The following is a 20,136-nucleotide window of genomic DNA, read 5'->3' as shown; positions in this document are numbered from 1 at the left end:
GAGGCAGGACTCACATATAATGTGGAGCTTATCGCTGAGTGAGGCAGGACTCGTGTGGGATGTCATGGAGTGAAGCAGGAGTTGTGAGCAATGGAGGGACTGTGGTGGAGTGATACATGACTTGTATGTGTGATGGAGGGACTTTTGGAGTGAGGCAGGACTCGTGTGTGATGATGGGACTGTGGTTGACTGACGCAGGACTCCTTTATAATGGAGAGACTTTAGAGGAGTGAGGCAGGACTTGCATGTAACATTGGGACTGTAGTGTTGTAAGGCAGGGCTTATAATGGAGGGACTGTGGTGGTGTAAGGCAGGGCTTATAATGGAGTAATGGAGGGACTGTGGTGGTGTAAGGCAGGGCTTATAATGGAGGGACTGTAGTGGTGTAAGGCATGGCTTATAATGGAGGGACTGTGGTGGTGTAAGGTAGGGCTTATAATGGAGGGACTGTAGTGTGGTAAGGCAGGGCTTATAATGGAGGGACTGTGGTGGTGTAAGGCAGGGCTTATAATGGAGGGACTGTGGTGGTGTAAGGCAGGGCTTATAATGGAGGGAGTGTGGTGGTGTAAGGCAGGACTTATAATGGAGGGACTGTGGTGGTGTAAGACAGGGCTTATAATGGAGGGACTGTAGTTGTATAAGGCAGGGCTTATAATGGAGGGACTGTGGTGGTGTAAGGCAGGGCTTATAATGGAGGGACTGTAGTGGTGTAAGGCAGGGCTTATAATGGAGGGATTGTAGTGGTGTAAGGCATGGCTTATAATGGAGGGACTGTGGTGGTGTAAGACAGGGCTTATAATGGAGGGACTGTAGTTGTATAAGGCAGGGCTTATAATGGAGGGACTGTGGTGGTGTAAGGCAGGGCTTATAATGGAGGGACTGTGGTGGTATAAGGCAGGGCTTATAATGGAGGGACTGTGGTGGAGTAAGACAGGACTCTATAGAGCATGAGTATAGACTTTAGTAAAGTAGGTCAGCATTTTGGGTTATCAATCATTTCTGGATTAGCTTCATATGGTTCAGCTCTTCTTTTTTGGGGGGATTCTATTAGAGTTTTGTTCTTTTTTCTTAGGAGTCATATTTGCTGGAAAGCAGCCACAATAATAAAAGGTTAATTGTAGTGTGTGACCACGCCAATCTTCCTTCCTCCTCGTCACCTCTTTAAATTGAGCGCAACGAGATCGCCGGGCATTTATCCTATAAACAGGAAGTGTGATGACGGTGTGGAGCATTGTCCTGGAAACATTCCACCAATGGTCTCAGAATCGTCTCTTAGAGCCTAAAAAGGTTTCTCCACAGAGGTTGTTCATCCCGTGTCTGCAGCACCCCTAATATATAAGTGGGTGATAGAGGGGCCTCTGGTGTCCTCACCGATGAACAGTCTCAGATGATGAGCAGCAGTGCTGGGTACGAGACGCCATCGCAGATGTGATAAATCCCTCTACATCATTATCCTCCTGTACCAAACATTCCAGAATAGATGAAAGCCTCCAGTGGTGACAGGGTCTGGAAGATATAGCGAAGATATAGCGACGTGGATGGAGACGTCGCCCTGTTTATCCTTATCATTCCAAGATGTCAATGTTGTTCTCTACATGATTCCAGGGATAGCAATCAATGATGAGGGGCTATAGACATTGAAGCACGCCTACCGCTATACAGTGGTGGGCAATGTGATCATCATTTAGTGCTTCGTAGGCAAATCATTAAAGGTCACAAGTCAAAGCTTTACAATAGGCCCAGGAACTTTATGTTTCACTTCTGATGATCCTGGACAACCCATGTTGTCTTTTGTGAATCATCTGTCTGATATCAGAGGATAATTCCAGTAGCTTTTTGTTAGATGTCAAAGTTCTGTCTGAGGAATCTGTGAGCGATGTCTCAACTATATGAAGTCTTCAGGATAATGTAGAAGCACAGAAGTCTTACGAAATATCTAAGAAAAGACAGGAAATGTGCAGAAATCTGGGTAAAGTGGAAGGAGGCCTCAGTTTTAGATGGCATCATGTGCTGGACTCCACGCCTCTTCGGCCACAGGGGTTCTTCCTTCAGTAGTAGCAGAAACAGAGATCTTGTGTACATGTTCAGCTCTGCATTAGTGATGGGGACAATGGAGTAAGATGTCTGCACACATGCAGCAGAAGTCATTGTGAAATATAGGAAAAGAGGCTATACCTATCACCGGAACAGACAAATACACAAGACACCAAAGATAAGAGATGTAATAATTACTACATAATCACCAACACCCATAATCTGAATATCGCCACTGTGGATGATGTACTCAGGCCGTTACATTGTAAGGACATCACAGCAATACTGAGCTCCCAGAGATGAGAAGGACTTGAGGGATTGTTTTAATCATCCTTAGCATTGTCTTCTGTGGTTGGCAATTGGTTGTGGTTGTTGATGGAGAACGTAGAGGATGCTGTTTGTGATCTGGTCTAGGCTCCACTGCTGACATACAGATCTACCATTTATGGTCAGTCTGCTACGATCTGTAGCCTGGCTTGGAATCCATTGATGGTGATGCCGATTTGACATTCATGGTTTGCTGTGATCTGTGATCCATTGATGACATGTGGACCTGCCATTCATTGTTTGCTGTGATCTCTGGTCTAGGATCCATTGATGGGACGCAGATCTACTGTATCAATCATGGTTTGTCTGCTGTGATCTGGGATTCTATTGGTAAGATACAGAGCTGTCATTCATGGTTGGTCTCTTTATCTGGCGCAAATATGACAATTTTCACCTTTTAAACAAATGGACAATCAATTTGTGATTTATTTTGACCATTTGCCAACATGTGTGGTGTCTCTGTACCAGATTTGTCTACCATTCTCCATATCCGCTACACTGATTGCTGTATGGGTAAAGGCGGCACACAGGGATAAAGCTGTAGTGTGGCTTGATAAGATGATCATCACATGTAAGGACCAGCAAACAAAAATCCGTGTAGTGGATGCCCCAGTATTAGGATCACTTGGTCACATTGCAGCCCAGTCTCTCACTCTCCCTGACATACAGTACAAACTAATTTTGGATAACAATGCTGAGGCTAACAATTCTGAGGCTCTGAGATAAGAATATAAATAGCAAAGGAATTCATAGCATTCTATCTCTTATGGTTAAGGCCGGTGGGGGACGTAAGGCTGCTAGGAGGAGATGTGAAGCCAAAGTTGGGAGTTGGGAACTATGGCCAGAAGGAGAGGTGGGGTGACATGAAGTGTTTAGGCCATGAGAGATGTGAGGCCGAGGAGGAATGTGAGAGCTTCAGGTGTTGACTAAAGTTAGGGGCTATATACAGTATATGCTGGGTGTAGATCCCAGTATGATAAGTGTTCATTGGGACAATAACCAGAGACATGACTAGACTGCTCCTAATGCAAGTGATCACTCATATTAGTCACGGTGTCTGATGCTACAAATGACCATCTACGAATTCATGTACAAGTTTCTGTGATGCCTCAGTATTCCCACCACTTCCCCTTATTCTAAAGATTTCGGCCCTTGACTCGGCAGCTGGATATCAATTTCTGGGCAGATCTTGACTGACAGTTGATGAGAGATTTTGCTTTTGGAGGAGATTTAAACCTCACTTTTTATTCATAGCCATAATTATAGCTATATTTGTGAGCGACCCGCTCGATGGATGAGAAGCCCTCGCACATTGTGAGTGACCCTCTCCATGGATGAGACGCCCCCACACATTGTGAGTTATCCCCTCTGTGAATGAGAAGCCCCCGCACATTGTGAGTGATCCCCCTCCATAGATGAAAACCCCCCACACATTGTGATTGACCCCTCCATGGATGAGAAGCCCCCACACATGGTAAGTGATCCCCTCCATGGATGAGAAGCCCCCACACATTGTGAGTGAGCCCCTCCATAGATGAGAAGCCCCCCCACACATTGTGAGTGATCCCCTTCCATGGATGAGAAGCCCCCACACATTGTGAGTGACCCCCTCCATGGATGAGAAGCCCCCACACATTGTGACTGATCCCCCTCCATGGAAAAGAAGCTCCCACACATGAGTGGTCCCCTCCATGGATGAGAAACCCCCACGCATTGCGAGTGATTCCCTCCACAGATGAGAAGCCCCCACACCAAATGAGAAGCCTCCACACATTGTGAGGGAGCCCCTCCATGGATGAGAAGCCCCCCACACATTATGAATGAACCCCCTCCATGTATGAGAAGCCTCGACACATTGAGTGATCCCCTCCATGGATGAAACGTGTCAATGGAGTTTTAGTCTTCCAATTAGAAATTGTCCAGACCTGTATATGGAAGATGATTTGTTCTTTATTGATCATGCCGGCATGGAGAGAGAATGACGGCCGCACCAGATGTGAGCAGTGACCTGTCTGACCCAATTACAGATTCTTTGAGTTTAAATAGAACAACATAATGGCGTTCAAAATACAAAGTTTGCAAAATAGTATATATGTTGGAATATGTTTGCCTGTCAGCAATCCTTATCTACAGTACGTTACCAGAGAAGAAAAAGGGATGAGACCTCTATTAGTACGTAAGACAAGAAACGCAAACTAAGCATTCACAAAAATTACACCCATGTCTTCTCAATACGTTAGCTGAATAGAGTTTCTAAGTCTACGAACAGAAATGTCATACATGCAATCATGTGCATATACTGTATATATATATATACACACACATATATATATATATATATATATATATACATACATAAAAGAAAGGACTTTATTACAATTATTATAACATTCCCTCATCTTGTAATAAAATCATTTATCTGTACACATTGGGGACAGATTTCTTTTTGACAGATTTCACAGGAGATCTTCATATAATCTAGAGGGAGATTTTTATGTTTAGTATATTTATCATTAAGTCCCAAAATATTCATTCTTTCATTGGATTCCAAAGTCTCCATTCCTTGATGCATAGTTTTTGTTATGTCAGAGTCAATCAGTCTTTGAACAAGTCCTTTAATGCATGGAATAGAACGGCATCCACAAGCGATCAGCACATTGGCCACGATGGTAAGAGAGATCAATGCGAAGTGAATAATCCAGACCATTTCCCAAACCATCCTTCAATCCAGGAAGTAAATATGTCGTCATATCCAGAGTTTCCAGCTAATTCATTAGACAGGGCAGTCAGTCCATCAAGAGCTTTGGAGATACTTCCATCAGGATCTGTATTAGGGATAAAGGTGCCACAAAGTCCTCCAAACATTTTATATACACCTCCTTTTTCTGCTAAGAGCTTGTCTAATGCCATCCTATTCTACCAAGCCATGAGAGAAGTTGGTCCTAATTACTCAGCTATCCATTTAACTGCATCTCGGGTATAATTAACAAATCTCTACCGGTTATAGTACAAGTAGTTTATCCAATCTACATTCTTTTTTATAGTCACCCACCAAATTATGGATTCCCACCTGGCTGCTAACTGGCTCCTAGCCTTGTCCTCGTTGGTCACTCCCCTGGGAACTCCAATGTCATCTCTGTAGATACTAGAATGGAAGGATCCTTGCGGGGTTTCATGCTTCTGTCTCTTCCCGCTACGTACCTTTGGCCATATCCCTGTTGACAACAGGTGTAACGGCATGATTAGCTGGACCTCCGCACAATCCCCTCGGGAACCATGTGGTAGTCTGGCTCTTATCCTTTTATCACAGCATAACCACCATATATCCGCTCTCAGGGTAGTGTGGTTTGACCATATGGCTGAGTACTTGGCCCTGTGGGAGACAATCATCCGTTGTCTACAAGAGTCACCTTGGAGCTTTCTGAAGTCGTGCCCATGCCCTGGAAGACTAAAACAAGTATAGTTACCAGGATTAGCAATCACCTGTGGTGGGATATATGATTTCTCAAGAGGGGGAAATAAAAGTGATAATGTTTTACATTTTCTTTCCCTTTCTGAGGAGACATAAATTTTACCATATAACTTAATTTTTTCAAGCTTTTTGCAGTATATTTAGGCCATTCTAACCATTCATTCTTCTCCTCACAGCCTCTCTCTAGAGCTAGTTTATCTTCACAAGTTAGGTTAGACAATCTAACTATGGGCCCTATGGACTCTATTATGGTTCTTTCTGGCATACCTTCCTTGGGTCTATGTTTGGTATTATTCTGAACTTCTTTGTAAAAATGTCCTATTGGGTCTGTTCCTGATGTATCAGCTCCTATAACCTTTCATCCCTCATCTTAGGGTTTTTTACAGTTATCTGTAGCTGATTACAATTATTCTTATTTGTGTAAGGGGAGGTCTACTCTCTCCTAATGAAGAGTGTAGCTTTTAAATCTGTGTAGCCATAAGGCTTATACCTATAGTCTCGGGCCGCAGTTGTTCATGCTGCTTTACCCCAGTCACACACATTCGGTCCCCCCTGCTATTAGAGCTTATAACACAAACATACTTATCGAACTCTGCTAGTTTGATAACTTGTTCTCTATCTTTGCATCCTTCATAGAGCAGACAGAAATCCACTAACATGGTGGCCTCTTGCCCGATTTCAAAAGTAAGATTCAAGGTCTTAAATCTAAAACCATTCTACCACCCTGGACTTTCCTCTCCTGCTGGGTCTATTACCCTCCAATCTCCCATCATCATGGTCACGAAGAATATACATGTGACTAACCCTGATGTACACATTCTACATCTGACCGTCCTGCCGGAAAGGGGGATGAAGGGGATTCTTCACCAGTTTGAGACAAGCTTTCCCTTGTGGAAAACCTCCCTTTGTAGCTGGACTTTGACAATCAAGTCAGATCCTACTCTGCCCCTACCTGTCTGACAAGTTTACAGTGTGAGAGATGGATCCAGGAATCTTGACCACAGTAGGAGAAGTCAACAGGACTTGGTAAGGACCTTCCCACTTAGGATGGTGCTTGTGTCTCTTCTTTCATCACCTTCTCAATGACCCAGTCTGCAGGTTTCACAATCTCAGATTTTGTTAGTGGGTTTCCTGGAACAATACTAGGAGTAGAAACTTCTTTGTGAGTTAATATCTTAGCCATATATTCTGCTAAAGTACAGTCAACTTCCTCATCTATCCTTTTAAAGGGTTTTAGCTGAGGTAACAGAAAAGGTCTCCATTATGATGATTTCAAAGGCTGTCAGTCCTACAGATGTTGGTGTGACATACTGTACATGTTTAGTACACCCCATAGGAGACAGTACAATCAATTTTTCCTTATTTCCTGCACGGTTTGTCTCAACTTATTTTTCAAGATTCCATTGTGTCTCTCAACCATTCCGGCGGACTCTGGATGATAGGCTCAGTGTTTTTTTTAATTCAGCTGACAATGTTTTAGGTAATAATGATATTACTTAGTTTACTATATATTTTCTGGAACCCCAAATCTGGGTATGATTTCCTTTAGAAGGGCCTTCGCTACCATTAATGCATCAGGGTGGACAGCTGGAAAAACTTCAATCCACCTGCTGAAAGCATCTATAATAACAAGGCAGTACATTTTTCCCTCACACTTGTTCAGTTCAATATAATCCATACAAATGTGTTGGAATAAGTATTCAGGGTGATGAAATTGTCTTCTCTTTGGTCTCTGGATTGCTTAGGAATTATTTTTTGCACCAGTAATGTAGATTATACAAAAAATTTTAATAGTTAGTAAAGCCATACATCCTAAATACCTAAGATATGACATCTACCATCCCTCCTGTTGAGACATGGCGTATGCGATGGCTCAATACTGTGGCATATCTTAGGGGGTTAAGGGGCAGTTTATAAATATAGGCCATCTTTGAAGATAACTCCTTTGGTTACCAATTTATTTTATTTATTTTTTCAACTTTTAATGCCAATAGCATGTCATCCACATATAAGAGTATCTGGCTACCTTCTGGTGACTCACATTGAGCTAGGTTAGCCGACATTGCAGCTTCTCCAGTAGTGGTGAGGGGGCAGCGGGATCATTGCAGGCTGTAAGCTTTCCTGAAGAGATGGGTTTTCAGGTTCCGTCTGAAGGATCCGAGTGTGGTTGATAGTCAGACGTGTTGGGGCAAAGAATTCTAGAGGATGGGGGATATTCGGGAGAAGTCTTGGAGGCGGTTGGGTGAGGAGCGAATAAGTGTGGAGGAGAGAAGGAGGTCTTGAGAGGACCGGAGATTACGTGAGGGAAGATATCGGGAGATTAGTTCAGAAATATATGGAGGAGACAGGTTATAGATGGCCTTGTAGGTCAGTATTAGTAATCTGAATTGGATACGCTGAGGGAATGGGAGCCAGTGAAGAGATTTGCAGAGGGGACAGGCGGAGGAGTAGCGAGGAGAGAGATGAATTAGTCTGGCGGCAGAGTGAAGGATGGACTGGAGAGGTGCGAGGGTGTTAGCAGGGAGGCCACAGAAAAGAATGTTGCAATAGTCAAGGCAGGAGATGATGAGGGCATGTTCAAGCATTTTAGTAGAATGAGGTGTTAGATTCCTGCAGCTGCACAGCAGGAATCCAGAGCCATACATCCAGTGGTCTCCCATTCCTTTCCGACCGCTCAGGGACCTGCACAGCAATCTCGGCAATCCAGGCGCCCTGCTCAGACCAGCTCTCTGGGTCTGGATGTTGCTGCCACCTCTGGACCAGCAATGGTAGCGCAACCTGCTTTGCAGGAAACCACTCCAGAGGCTAAGTCCTCTCGCCGCGCTACTGGGCATGCCCATGAGACGATCTCCCAGTGGAGATCGGGGGTCACGTGCTCGGGTCCTTGTCCTGATCTGATTGGCCCATCTCAGAGGTCTGGAAGGTCCCGGAAGCGCATGGCTATAAAAGGCCCGAATGGCCGCTCACCCATGCGCTAGTATAGACTATACTTGCTATGTGTGAATGGTGATGGATGTATGATTCTGGTGACTGACTCATTATGAAACCCCTTCCCTCTGATATTACACATGTGGATAGGGAATTAGAGATATAGTCAGAGCCAGTCAGTGGCAAGCCATACGCCACAGTGCATACCGCACCGCTACACTAGTGTCCAATAGTGTGATGCCTCACGGCACTGTCGTACAGCAGCAGTAGTTACCGCCGCGCTGCAGTTAGCAGCACTTACTGGCGTCCGCGGTAGGTCAAGACAGACACCGACCTCTGCCTTGGGCCGTGTCCTGTGACCATATACCGTGTGTACACGCCAGCTGAGACCTGTGAAGCTAACAGGCTCGACGTTTATGCTTTATTTGTACCAAAGCGCCTCTGTGAGTTTAACAGAGTCCGCTCTGCACACCTCAGGTGACGTTTAACCCGAGGGCAGTATACCGCCATATAGCGAGTCTGCCATTACTCAGCAGCGGTTATTACACCTACTGCACGGTGGACCCCGGGTGGCGAACGCACTTCCTATTATTTGAATATTTAGTGCGTTCCGCCGTCCAAAGCATGAGGGTTGAGGAAGGGACGGATTCTGGAAATATTTTTGAGCTGGAGGCGACAGAAGGTGGATAGAGCTTGGATGTGCGGTTTGAAGGCCAGGGCAGAGTCAAGGGTTACTCCAAGGCAGCGGACCTCTGGTACGGGGGAAAGTGTGATGTCATCAATTGTTATAGATAGGTTGGGTAAGGAAGATCTGTGAGATGGGGGAAAGATGATCAGTTCAGATTTGTCCACACTGAATTTGAGGAAGTGAGAGGAGAAGGAGTATATGACTGAGAGACACTCCGGGATTCTGGACAGCAGAGAGGTGATGTGTGGGCCAGAGAGGTAGATCTGAATATATCATTGGCATAAAGATGGTACTGGAATCCATGGGACTTTATGAGTTGCACCAGGCCAAGTGTATAGATTGAGAAGAGTAGGGGTCCTAGAACAGAGCCTTGGGGGACTCCAACAGAGAGAGGGCGGGATGAGAAGGTAGTGTGGGAGTGGGAGATGCTGAATGTGCGGTTGGAAAGCTATGAGGAGATCCAGGATAGGGCGAGGTCTTTGATGCCAAAGGAGGAGTGGATCTGTAGTAGGAGACAGTGGTCAACTGTGTCGAAAGCAGTGGACAGGTCTAGAAGGAGGAGTATAGAGTATTGTCTGTTAGCTTTGGCTGTAAGTAGGTCATTGGTAATTTTGGTCAGGGCTGTCTCAGTGGAATGATGGGGACCGAAACCAGATTGTAGATTGTCAAAGAGCAAGTTAGATGAGAGGTGGGAGGAAAGTTCAGCGTGGACTTGCTGCTCCAGGAGTTTAGAAGCGAATGGGAGCAGTGATATTGGGCGATAGCTGGACATGGCTGTTGGGTCAAGGGTTGGCTTTTTAAGGATAGGCGTGATTGTGGCATGTTTGAAAGCAGAAGGGAAGGTACCAGAAGTTAGTGATAGGTTGAAGAGGTGGGTTAGGGATGGGATAAGAGTGGTGGTGATGTTGGGGAGGAGGTGGGATGGGATAGAGTCAAGTGCACAAGTGGTGAGGTGTGATTTGGAGAGAAGATGAGCAAGCTCCCCTTCAGTGATGTTAGATAGGGAGGTTATGGGGTTTGGGCATTGGTCTGGCGTGCAAAGGGGTTGTGGTGGTTGAGCAATAAAGACTTGCAGTGTTTGGTCTATCTTGTTTTTGAAGTGGGCGGCAAAGTCCTCGGCAGAGATTAGGGAAGTCGGAGGGGGCAGTGGTGGGCGGAGGAGGGAGTTAAAAGTATTGAACAACGTTTTGGGGTTGTGGGATAAGGAAGATACAAGGGATGTAAAGTAGGCCTGTTTAGCAGAGGTGAGGGCAGATTTGAATGCGAGTGTTGCTTGTTTGAGTGCAGGGAAGTCGTCTTGCAAATGTGTTTTCTTCCAGCGCCGTTCTGCAATTCTGGATGATTGCCGAAGCTATTTAGTGATGTTATTGTGCCAGGGTTGTCCATTGAATTATTGCACTCTGTTATGCATGACAGGGGCGACCGAGTCGATGGCTAATACAAGAGTGGCATTGTAGAAACGAGTGTCAGTGTCAGTGTCGTGGAGTGAAGCTATGGAGTACAGTGGTAGAATAGAGTCAGAGAGTGTGCGAGTGTCTAGATGTGTGAGGTTTCTGTTGGGGTGTGCATGTTGCTGGACATGGGTGACAGGTGAGGAGGACAGGGATGAGAAAGTGAGTAGATGGTGGTCAGATAGAGGGAGAGGGGAGGTTGTGAAGTTAGATAGGGAGCAGAGACGGGTGAAGACCAGGTCTAATGTGTGTCTGTCTGTGTGGGTGGCTGAGGAGAACCACTGAGTAAGTCCAAAAGATGAAGTAAGGGACAGGAGTTTGGGGGCTGCTGACTGGTGGGTGTCAATGGGGATATTGAAGTTGCCCATGATGATGGTGGGAATGTCAGTAGAGAGAAAGTGAAGGAGCCAGGTGGAGAATTGGTCAATGAAGGCAGTGGTCGGGCCTGGAGGTCGGTATATGACAGCCACTTGGAGCTTGGAGGGGGAATAGATGCGGACAGAGTGGAATTCAAAAGAGGGGAGGATTAGGGAGAGAAGAGGTGGGATTGGGTTGAAGGTGCAGTTGGAAGAAAGGAGAAGGCCCACTCCTCCACCATGTCTGTTGCCAGGGCGAGCAGTGTGGGTGAAGTGGAGGCCGCCGTAACATAGTGCAGCAGGGAGGCGGTGTCGAAGGGTTTTAGCCATATTTCGGTGAGGCCAAGGAAGGAAAAACTACGAGACATAAAGAGGTCGTGAATAACATCGAGTTTATTGCGGACGGAGCGGGCATTCCAGAGTGATCCAGAGAGTGGGAGCAGGGTGGTGGTTGTCAAGGACACGGATTTGAGGTGGGAAAGCTTTCTGGTGTTTGTATTTGGTTGGGAACAATAGAATGGGGTAATAATGGGAGGTATGAGCTGTATTTGAATACAAACCAAAACTGGCTATCTGGATGTACCAGGAAGCTGAAGAAGACATTACTGATATCTATCACTGTAAAGACCTTATTTTCCGGCCTCCAGTCATTCAGCAGAGTATGAGGGTCTGGCACTGTGGGGGCTCTTGGAATCACTGCCTTGTTTACAGCCTGAAGGTCCTGCACCAAGCGCCATCCAACAGATGGGGCCGCCCTCCTGACTGGAAACAAGGCTGGGACAGGGCATAATCACCCCTTTTATCAGTCCTACATCTGCAGGTCATGTGGACCACAAAGATTCTGGGTATGTGGTAAATTCTTCCTCTAATTCTGGGAGAGGATCAACATTTCTCCACTCATTCCCCTGCCTCGCTGCAGGTGAACACTGGGTTTAGAAATGGTGTTCCACTTTAGTACTTGTGAACATGCCTGTAATGTGGCATTGTAAAATGAGCCATCACCCAAATTCTCCCATTGTTACTTTCCAAACACTCTTCAACAAAATCACCAAGGAAATTCTGTGATCTGCCTTTACATCTGGAGAGGGAAATGTGGCATGGTACCTCTTAAAAAACTAACAAAAAACAATTTAATTTGTTCTGACAGTTTACAACTGACAACACAGTTCCCTTTCTTATCTCAGTATAGGGTGTCCAAGAACAATCTAGAGCATGAATATTTTCATATTTTACATCAGGACCTCTAAAATACCTGCAGCACAAGGTGCAGTGTAGTTCTTCTGGTGTGTGAAAATCTACATCTGTGTACCTTTATCTCTTGCTTCCTTGATTAAGGACTCAGTAACTGAGGATGGTCCTGCAGTTATTAGATCTAGGCTGTAATAATATCTGGGTTCCCCATACCCTTAGAGCACCATTGTCTCAGCCATGGATTTTACCTATAGTCCTGCAGCAGTAGGAATTATTTCCAGGCTCAGGGCTTGCATCATATCCCTCCAAAGCAGATTTCAGGGACACAAGTTTGATAATATAATTTGTGCAATTGCACTTTGCAATAGTTTTCTGTTTGCCTTACCATTTGCTCCTTTTACCACTATGCAGACAGAAGACCGTCCAATAGTGGGTATCTCGTCTGGATGTACTAGGGTTCTAGTGGCTCCTGAATCAACAAGAAAAGTGACCTCATGTTTTCCCACAAGGAGAGTTACTTCTAGAAGTGAAGTGTTTTGTATATACATTTATCTTATACTGGGTTTTATTTTAGGTTAATCCAGTGGATTCCTCAATACCCGAGAATCTGCCTCCATTCTCCCATCTAATGGTGTGGGGTGGCATTTCTTTGGAGGGCCACACGATGTTGGGCTGTGAGCACAACCCCCATCTGTGGATGTCGGGCACTCAGACCATCCTCATGGAGTCGGTTTCTAACCTTTTGTGCAGACACATGCACATTTGTGGCCTGCTGGAGGTCATTTTGCAGGGCTCTGGCAATGCTCCTCCGGTTCCTCCTTGCACAAAGGCTGAGGAAACGGTCCTGCTGCTGGGTTGTTGCCCTCCTACTGCCCCCCCACGTCTCCTGGTAGCGTCTCCAGCCTCTAGACACTACGCTGACAGACACAGCAAACCTTCTTGCCACAGCTCACATTGATGTGCCATCCTGGATGAGCTGCACTACCTGAGCCACTTGTGTGGGTTGTAGAGGCCGTCTGATGCTACCACGTGTGTGAAAGCACAACCAATATTCAAAAGTGACCAAAACATCAGCCAGAAAGCATTTGTACTGAGATGTGGTCTGTGGTCCCCACCTGCAGAACCACTCCTTTATTGAGGGTGTCTTGATAATTGCCAATAATTTCCATCTGTTGTCTATTCCATTTGCACAACAGCATGTGAAATTAATTGTCAATCAGTGTTGCTTCCTAAGTGGACAGTTTGATTTCACAGAAGTTTGATTTACTTGGAGTTATATTCTGTTGTTTAAGTGTTCCCTTTTTTGAAAAGTGTATATACATACATACATAAAAGAAAGGACTTTATTGCAATTATTATAACAAATAGCCTCCACACATTCTGATCGATCCTCTCCATGAGAAGCTCCCACCTCCCACACATTGTGAGTGATCCCCTCCATGGATGAGAAACCCCCACACATTGTGAGTCAGCCCCTCCATGGACGAGAAGCTACCACACATTGTGAGTGATCCCCACTGTGAACCAAATGCCCCTGCACATTGTGAGCGACTCCCTCCATAGATGAGAAGCCTCCACCCATTGTGAGTGATCCCCTCCATGGATGAGAAACCCCCCACACATTGTGAGTCAGCCCCTCCATTGACGAGAAACTCCCACATATTGTGAGTGAGCACCTCCATGGATGAGAAGCCCCCACACTGTGAGTGACCCCATCCATGGATGAGAAGACCCCAAACGTGGTAATTGATTCTCTCTGTGGATGAGAAGCCCCGCACATTGTGAGAGACTCCTTCCATAGATGAGAAGTCCTCATACACTGTGAGTGAGCCCCTTCATGGATGAGAAGCCCCCATACATTGTGAGTGACTTCCTCCATGGATGAGAAGCCCCCACACACTGAGTGACCCCATCCATGGATGAGAAGCCCCCAAACATGGTAAGTGATCCCCCCCGTGGTTGAGAAGCCCCTGCACACTGTGAGTGACTCCTTTACTGCTGGCAGACGCAGCTTCTCTTTTTCAATCACAATCATCCTCCCAGATGTTCCAACAGCCTGACTTGGCTTTATCACAGACAGGGCTGGCGTTAGGGGCAGGCAGCCCAGGCAGCTGCCTAGGGCCCCCCCCAGGGGCCCCCAGCTAGCGGCACATCACGCAGCCGCTATGGGGCCCGTGAGGCAGGGGGACCCGCCTGCCCCCAGCGCTGACTACCCTGCCGCTATTGAACTGTTCCGGCGTTATAGAAGTGCAGGGGCCAGACAGCGGAAGACAAAACTAGACAATCAGAAGCCCGCAAGCCTATATCCAGCTGCCGGGGGAATGGCAGAAGTCTGGAGAAAAAGCGCTGGGAATATTGAGGCATCACAGGAACTTCATGGATTTGTCAGTGAGGTGTAACAACATCCGGAATGTTTATGATTGTCCATCAATAACCATAGAAACAGCGATCAAAAGATCGAAGCAGCAAACTATGAAAACCAAAACTTGTGTTAGTCTGGAACGCTTTGGCTATGACTGTACTTTGATAAAATGCCATGAGACGATGAAGAAAATGGCTGACATGAATGTGTTGTCCTATGAGGAGGGGCCAGGAGCTGTGACTTTCTGTAGCTTTTACCTTTGAGGTGATGTCACCGTGACCTGTTGTGTCACTCAGCTGACACCAGGGAAAAGCTCTGGTTCTGGAATGGCAAAAATCTATGTACCAGAAGTCCCTTGTCGCAGAGCACCATGGCCTTGCATCAGTTTAGAGTAGAGGATTGCCACATCATGGGTCCAGTTTCCGGCAGGTTTCATCAGCTGCAGTCTGGGGTGTGACGCATTCTCCAGGTGTGACACCAACTTGTCCCGCAGGTGTGGCCACACGTCTGAACTTCGATACCCTCCATTTAAGGAGATGGTCTGTTTGTATACAGACCTGACGGTGTCACAGGTCACATCCGAAGCTCCATGCGGTCCTGAGCATTCTAGGTACCAGAGGTCACAGGCAGGAGACGCCGGAAATTATTCCGCCCTGGGTATAATCACACGCAGGAGGCTCTGGAGATAATTCTGCCCTGGTATAATCATAGGCAGGAGGCTCTGGAGATAATTCTGCTCTGGTATAATCATAGGCAGGAGGCTCCGGAGAAAATTCTGCCCCGGTATAATCACAGGCAGGAGGCTTCGGAGATAATTCTGCCCCGGTATAATCACAAGCAGGAGGCTCCAGAGATGATTCTGCCCCGGTATAATCACAGGCAGGAGGCTTCGGAGATAATTCTGCCCCGGTATAATCACAAGCAGGAGGCTCCAGAGATGATTCTGCCCTGGTATACTCACAGGCAGGAAGCTCTGGATATAATTCTGCCCTGGTATAATCACAAGCAGGAGGCTCCAGAGATGATTCTGCCCTGGTATAATCATAGGCAGGAGGCTCTGTAGATTAATCTGCCCCAGTATAATCACAGGCAGGAGACTCAGGAGATAATTCTGCCCCGGTATAATCACAGGCAGGAGGCTCCTGAGATAATTCAGCCCCAGTATAATCACAGTCAGGAGGCTCCGGAGATGATTCTGCCCTGGTATAATCATAGGCAGGAGGCTCTGGAGATTAATCTGCCCCAGTATAATCACAGGCAGGAAGCTCCTGAGATAATTCTTCCCCGGTATAATCACAGGCAGGAGGCTCCTGAGATAATTCAGCCCCAGTATAATCACAGTCAGGAGGCTCTGGAGATAATTCTGCTCTGGTATAATCATAGGCAGGAGGCTCCGGAGAAAATTCTGCCCAGGTATAATCACAGGCAGGAGGCTTCAGAGATAATTCTGCCCCGGTATAATCACAGGCAGGAGGCTTCGGAGATAATTCTGCCCCGGTATAATCACAAGCAGGAGGCTCCAGAAATGATTCTGCCCTGGTATAATCACAGGCAGGAGGCTCCTGAGATAATTCAGCCCCAGTATACTCACAGGCAGGAAGCTCTGGATATAATTCTGCCCTGGTATAATCACAAGCAGGAGGCTCCAGAGATGATTCTGCCCTGGTATAATCATAGGCAGGAGGCTCTGGAGATTAATCTGCCCCGGTATAATCACAGGCAGGAGGCTTCGGAGATAATTCTGCCCTGGTATAATCACAAGCAGGAGGCTCCAGAGATGATTCTGCCCTGGTATAATCATAGGCAGGAGGCTCTGGAGATTAATCTGCCCCAGTATAATCACATGCAGGAGACTCAGGAGATAATTCTGCCCGGTATAATCACAGGCAGGAGGCTCCTGAGATAATTCTGCCCCGGTATAATCACAGTCAGGAGGCTCCGGATATAATTCTGCCCTGGTATAATCACAAGCAGGAGGCTCCAGAGATGATTCTGCCCTGGTATAATCATAGGCAGGAGGCTCCTGAGATTAATCTGCCCCAGTATAATCACATGCAGGAGACTCAGGAGATAATTCTGCCCGGTATAATCACAGGCAGGAGGCTCCTGAGATAATTCAGCCCCAGTATAATCACAGTCAGGAGGCTCCGGATAGAATTCTGCCCTGGTATAATCACAAGCAGGAGGCCCCAGAGATGATTCTGCCCTGGTATAATCATAGGCAGGAGGCTCTGGAGATTAATCTGCCCCAGTATAATCACATGCAGGAGACTCAGGAGATAATTCTGCCCGGTATAATCACAGGCAGGAGGCTCCTGAGATAATTCAGCCCCAGTATAATCACAGTCAGGAGGCTCCGGAGATGATTCTGCCCTGGTATAATCACAAGCAGGAGGCTCCAGAGATGATTCTGCCCTGGTATAATCATAGGCAGGAGGCTCTGGAGATTAATCTGCCCCAGTATAATCACATGCAGGAGACTCAGGAGATAATTCTGCCCGGTATAATCACAGGCAGGAGGCTCCTGAGATAATTCAGCCCCAGTATACTCACAGTCAGGAGGCTACGGAGATGATTCTGCCCTGGTATAATCATAGGCAGGAGGCTCCTGAGATAATTCTTCCCCGGTATAATCATAGGCAGGAGGCTCTGGAGATTAATCTGCAACAGTATAATCACAGGCAGGAGGCTCCTGAGATAATTCAGCCCCAGTATAATCAGAGTCAGGAGGCTCCGGCGATGATTCTGCCCCGGTATACTTACAGGCTCCGACGTAACGTGAGCACAGTCCACACCGAACCCTCACACTGCAGCCTCCGCCACCATCCTCATCTGGATATGGGCATCGGTTTTCATACAAAAGGCTCATTGTGACAGGAGCCATAAACTTCTCACAATTACAGATGGAAAGATACTAGCCTGGTGCGGTCACAAATGTTATGTTCAGTGGGTGACATAATTATTGGACATGTCAGCAGTGTTCTCAGTAAATCTATTGGTAAAGATGCTATTGGCATGAAATTCTCCCCAGATGTCGGCAACAACCGACCCAATCCACACCCGACAGAAATCACCATAGATGTCCATAAATTATGTGTAATAGTGAGAGATGATGCAGGGTAAAGTACTGAACATGTTACTGAAATGTAATTAATACTTGGTATAAAGCCTTTGCTGGTGATCAAACTTCACGATGCCTCCTGTATGGAGAAACTAGTTGCAGGCATTGCTCAGGTGGGATTTTGGTCCGTTCTTCCACACAAACACTCATCACATCCTGAAGCTCCTTCTATTATCTCTGAGCTTTGTTCTTTCCATACATTTTCCCTTGGACTCAGGTCCAGTGATCGGCTCGGCCATTCTAGCAGATTTATTTTCTCTCTGTGTTTGAGATCATTGTCATGTAATGTCCTCCCTCGTTTCATTGTCATCATCCGGGTGGATGGCAGCAGATTGTTCTCAGGAATGTCTCGTTCATTTGTCCTTTCATCCTTCCCTCGGTTATATGAAGTTTGTCAGTGCCGTGTGCTGAAAACCATCCCCACACCATGATGTTCCACCTCCACACTGCACTGTTGTATGCTTTTGGGGGGCGATAGGCAGTGCCTTTTGTGATGTATCAGGAGTGTGCAGTGCTGGATTAGAATGTCAACTCTTAGCGTCTGGGATGATGGGAGTGATACAATGTGTGTGCTGGATTAGAGTGTCAGCTCCTAGGGTCTGGTATGATGGGAGTGATACAATGTGTGTGCTGGATTAGAGTGTCAGCTCCTAGGGCCAGGGATGATGGGAATGATACAATGTGTGTCCTCTTGGGGAGGATGATGGGAGTGATGTTCGGACCATATCCCTTGTGTGATGGCAGGATGCAGGCGATACTGTAGGGCTGAGATACTTGGAGCATCAGATGGTGATGACACGATGAGTCACATCCCAGGACCCTCCCTGCACTCAACTACCTGCTGCCAGTCACATACGCATTCCCATCCTCCATCCTGCAGTTACAAGCTGCACACAACTACAGACCAATAATGACAAGTAGCTAGCACAGACCCCCATGACACAGGAGCCCGGAGCGGTTGGCACAGACCCCCACGACACGGGAGCCCGGAGTAGCTGGCACAGACCCCCATGACATGGGAGCCCGGAGCGGTCGGCACAGACCCCCACGACACGGGAGCCCGGAGCAGCTGGCACGGAACCTCACGACACGGGAGCTCGGAGCGGCCGGCCCAGAGCCCCACGACACGGGAGCCCAGAACAGCCGGCACAGAGCCCCACAACACAGGAGCCCGGAGCAACCGGCACAGAGCCCCACAACACGGGAGCCCGGAGCAGCCGGCACAGAGCCCCACGACACGGGAGCTCGGAGCTGCCGGCCCAGAGCCCCACGACACGGGAGCCCAGAACAGGGTGTATTTCATACAGAGTACCCGTCAGTGACGGACTGGGGAGCCAAGGACCCACCAGTAACTTGGACTTTGGGGTTCCACTTTTCACCTGCATACAAATATTACACTACCCCCATTCACAAATGTACCTATATCTCTATATAATAATAAACTGAGTAGTTTGGTTCATGAATGATGAAATGCTGTTTTTTTCTGTACAAAGTGAATCAAGGGAATTATGCCAACTACTGCCCATACAGTGGTGTTGGGGGCCCAGATCTGCACAGGGGCCCACCGGGAGATTGCCCTGTTACCCATTGGCCAGTCCGAGCCTGGTACCCGTGTATACCACAGATAGTTCAGCGCCGAGCAGTTGTTTCGTACAGTGGTGGTAGTGTGTATGTGAGACGTGCTGCACTCAGGATGGAGCTGCAGAATGGGGAATGGGGACGTGACACATGTAGGGGTGGTGGCCTAAGTGATGTCACACACACACCCTCCTGTATAAAACTCCCACAACCATCAGCAGGCACAGGAAGGAGACTGATACATTGTATCCAGAGGGCATCACACTCAATTCGGAGACTGATACATTCTATACAGAGACTGATATATTCTATACAGAGACTGATACATTCTATCCGGAGACTGTCACACTCTATCCAAGAAGAGAGGCACAACATAAAATCGGGAATATTACACGGTGGTGCCGGGGATAGAACACACTCAGACACCATGGAGTCTGGAGGCAAGGTAAGAAACTGTTGCAACCCTCTACATGCTCTGTCACCGCCAGGTACCTGGCTAGTAGCAGTATTATTGGCATATGAGGGGGTTTATAGTAGTGATGGGGGTAGCCTTTCGGCTACACTGGGTCCAAATGAAGGCGTTTATTCTGCTGCTGTACATGTAATGGGGTGAAGGCGTGAAGTCCCC

General features: G+C 47.1%; 1 protein-coding gene across 2 annotated transcripts in view; it reads left to right on the top strand.

The window, feature by feature from the left end:
• The window catches only part of SLC2A1 (solute carrier family 2 member 1), a 223,210-nt gene that overhangs the window by 143,668 nt on the left and 59,406 nt on the right, over positions 1-20,136 (top strand). The window contains exon 1 of one of the 2 annotated variants that reach the window (XM_073570109.1): positions 19,697-19,953. The exons of the other annotated variant lie outside the window; for it this stretch is intronic. Within the exon in view, the coding sequence (XP_073426210.1) occupies positions 19,936-19,953 (18 nt within the window). The 5' untranslated portion in view covers positions 19,697-19,935. Of the gene's footprint in view, positions 1-19,696; positions 19,954-20,136 lie in introns of those variants that run through there. 2 annotated transcript variants of the gene reach the window in all.

The sequence above is a fragment of the Dendrobates tinctorius genome, unplaced genomic scaffold (genome assembly GCF_039654945.1).
Source record: "Dendrobates tinctorius isolate UK_male_01 unplaced genomic scaffold, ASM3965494v1 ptg000028l, whole genome shotgun sequence".
In the NCBI taxonomy this organism is placed as follows: domain Eukaryota; kingdom Metazoa; phylum Chordata; class Amphibia; order Anura; family Dendrobatidae; genus Dendrobates; species Dendrobates tinctorius.
The sequence above is the reverse complement of the archived record's forward strand: the minus strand, read 5'-3'. Positions and strand labels throughout refer to the sequence as shown.